The sequence below is a fragment of the Gracilinanus agilis genome, chromosome 4, assembly GCF_016433145.1.
Source record: "Gracilinanus agilis isolate LMUSP501 chromosome 4, AgileGrace, whole genome shotgun sequence".
NCBI classification, from domain to species: domain Eukaryota; kingdom Metazoa; phylum Chordata; class Mammalia; order Didelphimorphia; family Didelphidae; genus Gracilinanus; species Gracilinanus agilis.
The window spans coordinates 120,582,373-120,593,072 of record NC_058133.1 but is presented as its reverse complement, the minus strand read 5'-3'; the positions used below and the strand labels follow the sequence as shown (position 1 = coordinate 120,593,072).

The 10,700-nt window shown below is 40.0% G+C and overlaps 1 protein-coding gene across 1 annotated transcript in view; it reads right to left on the bottom strand.

The window, feature by feature from the left end:
- Positions 1-831: 831 nt before the first annotated feature.
- Positions 832-10,700, bottom strand: part of PROX1 (prospero homeobox 1) — a 53,230-nt gene continuing 43,361 nt past the window's right edge. The window contains exon 5 of the mRNA XM_044672185.1: positions 832-1,017. Within this exon, the coding sequence (XP_044528120.1) occupies positions 832-1,017 (186 nt within the window). The remainder of the gene's footprint in view (positions 1,018-10,700) is intronic.

The following is a 10,700-nucleotide window of genomic DNA, read 5'->3' as shown; positions in this document are numbered from 1 at the left end:
TTTTGTTATTTTCTTTAAACAAGAGGACCATACTGTAAAATGAGAGAAGTGACTAGACCATCATGCATGAGTCGCCAGTCCCAACCTGAAAGGACCAATCTTGTGCAGAATTGGTTTGCCTCAATAAGAAACTGGCATCTAAATCATTAATTTTTTTGTGGGGGGGGGAGGGGAAAAGGGTAGTCATCATTCTTATTAGGAAAAGGTTGATAGCTTTTTTGTTGTTTTGTTCTGAAATCTGGTCTTCTGGGGGGATATCACTTTAGGCAATGAGCTGCTAAAAATGTCATTTGCTGTTTTTAGAGATGAAAGCAAAAGCAACATAATTAGCTAAATAAAATAAAACTAAGCTTATATAGTGATTCCATAGAACTTTAGACCTTTTTAGCAGTAAAAACAAGAGGAAACTTCATTGTCTATAGTAGTGTGCCACGATGCTGGTTTCCCTCGGCCAAAATGCCACTTTGTAGCAAGCCATGCATCTGACAGAGGCATCACATATATGATGCCCTACCTTGCTAAGACAGGCTTTACCCATTTCAAAATTCTTCTCCCTGAAAATGAACCCCATTTAAGTCTCCAAATGTTAAGGGCCTTGGGCAAAAAGTAAACTGAAGGCAGAAGGACAATTCAGTATCCCCTTGCAACAGAACAACACAAAAGAAAAAAAAAAGAGTTCATGAGGAGGAGGCAGAATTACCAGCTGATTTCATAAACATATCTATGCCTCTCATATACATGTATATGAAATCAAAATTTAGATACACATAACTTGGGCATCCAAAGGGGACTGCTACTTTTCATACATTCAGAAAGAGTTGTTGAAAATCTCTATTCATGAAGAAGCTCTTGTAGGCAGTTCGGGGATTTGAAAATCTCAGGGACTTCACTATCCAGCTTGCAGATGACCTTGTATATGGCCTTCTTCCAGGAAGGATCAACATCTTTGCCCGCGATAATGGCATTGAAAAACTCTCGTAATGTGATCTGTGCGACTTCCAGGAATCTCTCTGGAACCTGCTGATACAAGGAGACAATGGCATTAATAAAGTTTTCAGTTTCAAGTCTCCAGTTCTTCAAAGGAAACTGAGCTAAGTTCTTTCTTTCAGAAAGAGGCTTATATGGCACCTGCATTTTCTAAAAATGGCAGTCTTGTATTCTCTTATGTAAAGCTGTTTTATATATATAGTAGCAGAGGAACATGGAATGGGCAGCTCAGTGGAGTTTTAGCAATAGAATCCTACCAGGAAAATACTGAGGTCTGTCTATTGAAACAACAAACTCCAGAGTTCTAGAGAGATTGTTTGGGGATGGGGGTGGGGAAGAGAAGAAGAACGACACAACTCCGACCTGAAATGACTATGATCCCGAATGCAAGTTTTAACAGGGAATTTCTAAAAACTGAATCCCATTTCTCCAATTATTTACATTTTAAAATCCAGGTGCTTTTACATGGAAAAACATTTGGGCTCAAAAATAATATTTTAGTAAACAAAAACATCAGATAAAACAATTATATTTAAAATAAGTCATAAAATATTTAGGAACCTAAAATATCAGGATAGAACATAAGAACATAGAGTTGCAGAGGACCAGCTCAAGTCATCTTGCCCAGTTCCTTCATTTTACAGATGAGGGACTTCAACAGATTTGCCCTAGGTCACACAGGTAGAAAAATAACTGAATCAGGATTTGAATTCAGGTCATCTGACCTAAAATCTTATGCCATCATGTTGCCTCTCCATATTTAGTCCTTAGATGACAGACTTTTTTTTCCCCTTAAATCCCCCAATTCTGATATTTTCCAGTTTGATAAACTTGACAGTGATCTGTCATAACATTTGAGACTTCACAATCATCCTAATATAATTTGCATAATTTAAAAAAATGCTATATTGGTGATTTTAAAACATCTTTTTCCATGGAGTTGGATCCTCAAGAGGAGACATGTCCCATGGACTGATGAGCCTTTGGTTTGCCTACTCTTCTAAACTTATTTTATGGCTCCAGTCTCTATCTCAAGATAACTGTTCTCTTTTAAACCCCCAAGCTTTAATCTGTTCCTTCCAAGGGTGTGTGTGTGTGTGTGTATGTGTGTGTGTGTGTGTATGTGTGCATACGCACGCGCACGCCTGCTGATTCTTTGGCATTATCTTTCTTATTTGTTTGCTTACTTACTTATTTAATAGTCTTGACCAGGAAAGTTAGTGACTATTGATGTGTTTGTTTAGTATCCTTCCTAAATTCCTTAAGATAAAAGGGAGTGGGGGGGAAGGGGAAAGGAGGTATCTTGCCACAAGATAGGGTATTAGCCACTGAAGGGATCATTACCTTAAATTAATTTTTTCTGGAAGTATAAATGAATAACTAGTGGATTTCCTTTAGTTGAGTACATTTGTATCAACATGGAAGAGAGTACCATTTGATTTTTACAATCCGTGGATACAAATATAGAAATAAATAAACACAAGGTATGTGGGGATAGAGATAGAGAGGGAGAAGGAAAAGGAAGAGGGAGAGGGAGAGGGAGAGGGAGAGGGAGATGGGGAGAGAGAAAGGAAAAAAGACAGTCAGATGGACAGATATATAGACACATATAGGGATTGAAATATTTTCTTCTGGTTTGGACATATAGCGAATTAATGTAAAAAAAAGGCACTTAAAATTTTTTAAATCTTCATTCCTTTCTTCTCTATCTACAACCAACATTTGCCATGACTGTAAGGATGTAGGAACAAGGATTAAACATCCCTGTTTTCCCAGTTAAATTTGGCTTAGTTTTAGAGGTCAAATGATTTATGAGCTTCCCCAAATGATTTACTTCTTCTTTAGGAAAAAAAATACAGTGATGACAGTCTTGAGAAGTGGGACTCTACCCCTAGGTCAGACACAAAAGGAACCTTAGAATTAGTTAAACAAATCAACAAAAATTTATTAAAACCCTTGCTATGTGCCAGGGACTCTGCTAAGCATGGGGGTGAGGGGGATATAAAGGGAAAAAAATGGTCCCTACACTCTAGGTGCTAATTCTCTATCTGCTGATAAGGAGACTGAAACTCAGAGAGATTAAGTAAGTTTCCCAAGACCATGTAGCAAGTTAGAAGATCCAAGATTAGAATCCTGGTGCCCTGTCTCTCAGGCATTGCAATGTTCTTTGTGTAACACTGCTGCCAGAATGACCTGACCAGATTTTGGGTGAAGTGAACCTCTGGACCAATAAACACAATACAGTATGCTTGTGGGCTTCCTTTTAATGAATTAATGAGTTTTCCCTGAAGTGGTACCCTCAACTGCAATATTCCAGCTCTCCATCAATATCCACTGGGCACAGCAGAGAGCCCATTGGATATGGAATGAGAAGTTGGATTCCAAACCCATTCATGCCTTCTCCTTTGGGTCTCAGTTTTCTCATCTACAAAATGTGACCACTGTATTAAATATTTTCTAAAGGCCTACCTATGTGAAAATCCTTCAGTGACTTCCCTCCCATTCCCTCCTTCTCCCCCCCAATCTGCTGTTCCCAGCAGGCGGTGCTCCACAGAGTTGCCTGGTTTTCTTCTATCTACTGTGAGCACATGTGTGCTGGTGAGGAAGGAGGGGGCCAGAGGAGAGCTAGGTCTTCCTGTTCACTTTTTAATGATTACAAAAGCCATTTAACTGTCATTTGGAGAGCATCCCTTCTTTCCTCCCTCTCCCCACCCTTCCACCCTCTCCCCACAGATAATCTTCACATTTTATCAAATAGGCTTTATTGAGAGGAGGAATCTGGCTGGAGAACAGTTAGACTGTGCAACTATCCCCTATAACTGCTTGGTTTGGGAGCTGTTAGCCAAATGTTACAAAACCATAACCAAAGGCATTTATTAAAATAAACATTTTAAGAAGGATGGTGATACTAGCCACTGGCAACAAAGGAATTCAGATCCTTGATCCTTAGCTCTGGAGAAGCGTTACAGGAAAGCAGCGCTGAGGCTTGAAGGAAGTGGTGCCAGTGGCATAACTAGGTGAGTAATAAGGGCAGCTGCTGTAGATAAAACCCAGGTAATGATGGCAATAAGAAAAGCTTGTTTCCAGCTGACATTTGGTACAGTATTCTATATTATGTAATATATAGTTATTTCATGTAACCCTCACTATAGACCTGTAAGTTATGTAGGATAAATACTATCATCCCCATTTGACACAGGAGAAAACTGAGGTTCACTTAGAGAGATGAAGGTCTTTGCTTACGGTCACATGGCTAAAAAGTAGAAGAGTCAGGATGCAAACCCAGGTCTTTTGACTGCCATATCACATTGCCTCTTCAGAGGTTACAGGGCTCATTTCCCAACTTGGAAGTCATTTTTTACAGCTCCAAGCTCTACAGAGGATGTTGAGGAGTGAAAAGAGGAGAATCAAAAGATGAAAATAGATGGAAGAGGGCATTATCTAGTTTGAGAGAGACAGAGAGAGAAACAGAGACAGAGACAGAGACAGAGAAAGAAAGAGGGAGAGAGAGACAGACAGACAGAGACAGACAGATTGAGAGAGAGAATGTATGTATGTGTGTGTGTGTGTGTTGGTGGTAGAGAGGATAAATGCAGAAAAAGGTCAGGGCTGGTAGAGGGGAGTGTAATTCTTGGAAACAATTAAAGTTAATTATTCCTCTGGGTGCTAATAATGGTCTCCTATTCCCTACTCTTCTTCTCCATGTTATTTAATGGGTATTAGTGGGTTGTATCCCATATTGTTTATGGATTAATTTGGCAATTAATCAGATACTGCCTTGTGACATCTGTTATACTGATGTCTTAAACTGCCATATAATTCTTGTATTGCCACTTAACTTATATTACTTATATTATGTTCTGCTTTACCAAGAGAGTATAAGCAACTTGAAGGCAGGGACTAAGTCTAATAATTCTATGGAGACTATATCTATAGCAGCAGAGAGAGGCTTAAGAAGAAGCATGATGTGTGATATAATCATACTCTGCTGGAGTAGGAGTCATGAAGATCTAAGTTGAAATCCTATCTTTTTCACTTACTTGTGGTGACCTTTGACAAGTCAAAAGCGCTGAGTCTCAGTTGCCCCATTTGTAATAGGGAATTGGCTCATAGTGTTGTTGAGGGGGTCAAATGTGATCATATATTTATAACACTTCACACATTTTAAAGCATTATATAGAAGTGATCATTATTATTGGAATATAATTAATAATTATTTGAATGATGGAAATATCTAGATAGATCTTATACTATGTTTAGCACTATCTAGGTGCTTATTAAATGAAAGCTGATCATAAGATAAAATAAAACAGAACTTTTAAAACTGGAAGGAATATTTGGGGATCATCTAGTTCAACTCTATTTTATAAAAATAAAAGAAAGAAACTGAGGTCCAGGGGAGTCATAACTTGCCAGAGGTCAAATATCTGGTTAGTAGCAGTGCCAAGGCTGGAACCCAGCTTTACTGATATCCCATCCAGTACCCTTCCCACTAAACCACACTATTTGTCCTGGGAATTCAATGAGTGCCATTTTTACCTCAGAGTGGCATCGCTACTTTGCAGTACTATGAGAAAATCCCCAAGAACGTTTGAAACTCATTAATAAACATGGCTAGATCTGCAGTTGCTTTGGTTATTGGGTCATTGGTAGTGGTGGTGGGGGTGATGAATTCTTGAGTTAATAAATGAATAGATTAGCCACTTCTCACTAATGCTAGATGACCTTGGAATAGACTCTATGGGATCGCCATAGAGGTCAGATAACAAGGTCCTTCTAGTACTTCAGCTATACTCTCTTCAATGGAGATCAAGGAGCACCTTATGCTGAATTCTGCCATACACTGAATGGTTTTGTTTTCCCGAGGAAGCCAGTAAGTGTACTCTTTCCCAGATAACAGAATACTGCCTAGTTAGTCTTGTGAAAAAGGGGGTGGGGGGATGCTTTCTTCCTGGTATCTGTTCCTCCTTACAACTAAAAAAGGGCAAGGGGGACTTTTTTTTTTCTTTTTTTGACAATCATGCTAGGGAGGCTGGACCATCATTTAGGCTTATACTATGGACTCGGTCTATGCTTTTTGGTACCTTTTTACACCTAATGGCTTTCACATCACTAATCAACGTCTGCAGAAAATCCCCTGGTGACAAGTAAGCCGTTGTCTGGGTTTCTTTTAATAGAACTCAACTATCTGCAGAATGAACTCCTGAGTATCTTCTCAGCATCAGGTGGCAGGAGTCAATCAAATGACCCCAATGTAAGACAATGTGGACTCACTGGAGGGGGGCGGAAGGGGCACGGGGAGAGGCAAACCTGACCCCACTCTACTGTTTCAGAAGAGTCACGCCATAGCTTTGCTTTCACATGCCAGATGGGAAAAGAAAAGGCTTCTCAAGGCTGGGGATGGGGGTGGGAGTAGGGGGTGGGGATGGGGTAGGGAGTTTTAAGATGCTGCAGATCCCTCTTCACCTGGGGTTCTAAAACAAAGGAGAATGGAAGAGTCCCAAATGAATGAACCCAAGCTGCAACTGGGCTTGTCCCTTCTTGCCAGGTTATTTGGAAGAAGGTGGGGAGAAATGAGAAGACCTCTAATGGGATTGGGGAGCAGCCACTGGTACCTATTAATTTCCATTACAAGTTGAGTATGCTCGCTGTTCCTGTACTATAAATGAGGCTATGAGAAGGGCAAGGCGATGGGGGTGGGGAGTAGGAAAGAGGTGAAGGCAGAGAAGGGGGCAGGGGCTGGGCAAGAAGAATTTATACTGTTTCAAGTATGTTCAGCCAGCCCTGCATTGCTCATAGTTTGTTGAGTGGATGGTGTTTGTTTTTTTTGGACTGGGTGGCAATGACACTTATTTCTTTCCCCCCTCCCCTTCCTCCTCCTCCTCCTCCTCCTCCTCCTCCTCCTCCTCTTCCCAGTTGCTTTACCTTCAAGGATGATTTGTTTTATTAAACTGGCTGTCCCCAGCCTCTGCAGTACATAATAAAAGCCTGACAGAGCAGGCTGCCTGCCTTCTGTGTCCTGCAGATACTCATCATAAGTGTCAGGACATACCAAGGTTAGCGGTCACTGGAAGTGCGCTTACTAGCCCAAACCTTGCCAAACGCACTTGGCAGCTGAATGAATGTCACAGAGAATAGAAGGAGAATTACAAAGGTTAAAAAGAAGACAGCCTCTCCTATTTTCTAGAGATAGAGAAGCTGATTTTTCACACTTCTGTAAAAAAGCTCATTCATGGGCCCCTCACAGAAGACTGAAATCTTGTGCCCTGCCCAACTCTCTCCTGCCACTGTGGCCCCACCCTCAGCCCTTCTTTCCATCTTCTCCCAATTCTTGACCACTTTTAAAAACTGGCCCACTGGCCTCATTTCATCCATGAGATTACTGCACACTCCAGTGAATGGAAAAACAAATCTTACCCAGAGCTCTCCCACTACCCCAAATACGAAAAGTTGAAATGATTTGATTAAAGTTTCACCTCCTCAGTCCTCACCGGGGTGATTTGCTCTTCAGTTCCTCTTTTAAACTTTTCTGTAGTTTTTTTTTTTTTCATTTTGTTTTTCTTTGAACTCAACTTTAAGTGGAAAAGTGAAGAGGACACACACCCTCAGAGGTTGGTGTGGCTGTGTGTGAAGAAAGAAGTCAATTCCCAGCCGATATTTGGAGAATTAGTTTAGGTGTGAGTTTCTTTTTCCTTTCTTTCCCCCTCTTTCTTTTCTTTTCTTTCTTTTAAAATTTTTTACTATAAAAGGGCAATAAAACGCTGACTGTAAGAAGACAATGTCAAGGAGAAAAGGGTATTGGTATTTTGGATACTCTTCACTGCTCGCCTTGGAGAGAGAGTTATTCTTGTCACAAACCCTTTTGTCTGCATCTGCTGACTGCTTGCCTGTAGCCAGCAGCATAGTTTAACTGTTTTGTCACCTCCTCACATCACATGCATCAGCTGTTGTGCCTTTGTTATGGGTATTGTAGAACTAATCCGCTGTGGCTGTTCTACTGTGCAGTAAATAAAACAGAAACGGGCTGCCCAGACAATTCTGCATGAATATTTCAGATGGCTTTTACAACTCTGATTCACAAAATCAAATAAATAAATAACTCCTCCCCCCCCAAAACACACACACACACACACACACACACACACACACACACACACACAAACCCCTTCAACTAGACCCAGATGCCTCCAAGTCCCTTGCACTGAAGGCTCTAACTCCAGGCTCTAGTAACCATTGTTTTAGAAGAAAAGTTAAAAAAGATGGGGAAAGTTTAACACCAAGTGCCCTCCCACTTCCTTCTCCATTTCTCATATAGGAAGAGGAAAAGAGATAATGTTTCATTTTACTTTCATCCAAAAGGTCTAAAATCATGGGAAGACACAGCCTCCCTCTTTCTGAAAGAACTGGGTGATCAGGACTGCCTGGATTGAAAGAAACTTGCTTATGCCAACCTTTAATAACTCAAAGCAATCTAGCTTAATTTGCACGTATTCCTCCCTTGTACCTCTTTCTCCCAAAGTTGTCAAGGCAAAAACACTTGAAAGTGCAACTCTTCCTAAGACCTTGTCCAAAATATTTAACCTGGCCCAGAGTTTTAAAAGGAACAACATACTAAGTTTTCCAAAAGTTAACTTGCGTCATGAGCTGTCCCAAGATATGAACAATATGTTTAATCCTACAGCAAGGTCATTCTCTGAAGATGATTTCTAAGTGTCTCTAGAAGAGCACAAAAATTTTTTTTTAAAAAAAGAAGAAAGAAAAAAGGGAGGAAAAAAGAACCCTTCCAAAAAAAAATATCCTAGGAAAGGAAAAAAAAATTACAGTTTAAGCACTTTACCGAGCATTCATTCACCCTGGTGTGCACATGATTCCTCTAAACAAACTCTTCTACCCCTGCTGTTTGTTAAGTAAATATTGATCAAGGAGAGACATATCTCCTGACAGCAATGGCACAAGCTAGGGACTTACACTACAGACAGAGTGGACTTAAATGGATAAACTCAGATGCTTTAGTAACTCCACATAGAGATTATCAGATGAAAAGGCAAGAACAGATATGTCAGTGCTGGGCCTCTCCATTGTGGGTGCCCCCTCCCCAGTCTCCTCCATGCAGCCCAACTTGTTTTACCCACACTGAACTCTTTTGCTGGAAACCGAGAAAGCTCTATACCCATAAGTCCTCTTTACAAAAGGGAAGCCATGGAGATATGAAACTGGGTAACGAGTGAACACTACTGAGGGCCTTCCTTGACAGTCATGTCTCCATTTATCCTGTACACTAGTCAATGAGAAGTGGAGGCACTCAGAGGAGGAGCAGGCCAGGATGCAAAGCAAAGTGAAATGTGGGTGATTTCCCTGTTTCAATTTATAACAATAAGGTGAGGATCTAATAAGATAACTGGTGTGAAAGAATAAAATGTTAGATGGATACAAGATAGCAACATTGTCCTTATTATCATCCCACTTTGAAACATAACATCAAAAAGATCTCTGACTTCAGGTAAATCTTTCTCTCTGCTTATCCATCAAGGAAAAGCATCCTCTGGGAGAATTTACCAAGAGATCTTTGCTTGAGCTCAGGCAACAAAGTCGCTCCTCCCACTAGACAAGTTTTAATTTCATTATATTTCAACATTATGACTCAAATCCCTCTTTCTTAAATTGTCAAAAGCAGAATGGGACATCATGCTAAGCCAACACGTGTGCTTCCTCTGGGAAGGTGAGGTTTTTTAAATTATTTTTGGAAACAAGCCCGTGTATGAGACACACAGATCCATGGCTGAGGGCTGAAACATTCTATTTAGAGTTCCAAACATAACTGAATGGCATCTTAATTTTATTGGGAATCCTACACCCTTGCACCTATGATTATAAAGAACAGGACCACAGAACCAGCAATGGAGATATTTTCAAAGTGGCCCCCTGAAGAAGATTCTGCAGCAACAACTGGGTGTTATGCTCAAGTCCTTTCTATTCTGATGTTACAAGTCATGTTAAAAACTTTAAAAACTTAAAAAAAATCTAGACCTGTAATTTCATCTGTATTAGAAGTCCACGTGTGGAAACTCCTTCCATCAACGAAAATCAACAACTCTACTATTTTAATTCAAATACATCCTCATATACTAATTGTGTAAGAAGCCTTTGCAAGTCACAGCCTCTGCCTCAAGTTTCTTATAAAATTCTATATAATTCTATAAAATAGTAGTAATAATATTATCTAAGTATCTACCATTAATTCAGATGGAATAAGTACATAAATGAACATTTTAGAATGGGGGGAAGGGAGCAAGGACTGATAACTAAAAGGCTTTCTGTAGAAGACAGTACATGAGCTAGGATTCTATGGGGAAGAAGTCCATTCTCACATGGGTACAATTTGGGCAATGTCCAATGGCTAGAGACTATGCCGAATAGCTAGTAGTCCAATTTGACTCAATATAGAGTATGTAGATTCAGATCAATCCAATGCAACTAGAATTCATTAAGCACCGTGCTGGGTGTGGGGCATTTAAAGATGAAAATTAAATCAACCCCATTTCTCAAGAACTTTACATTCTACCTCGGAGTGGTAATATGCACAAAACCTGGAAAGGGACGCTGGAATCAGGTTAGAAAGGATTTTAAATGTCAATCTGAAAAGTATATAGTTTTTCCTAGGAACAGTAGTCATTTTTTTTAATTCCAGCGGCAAAAGAGAACCATGGAAGGTT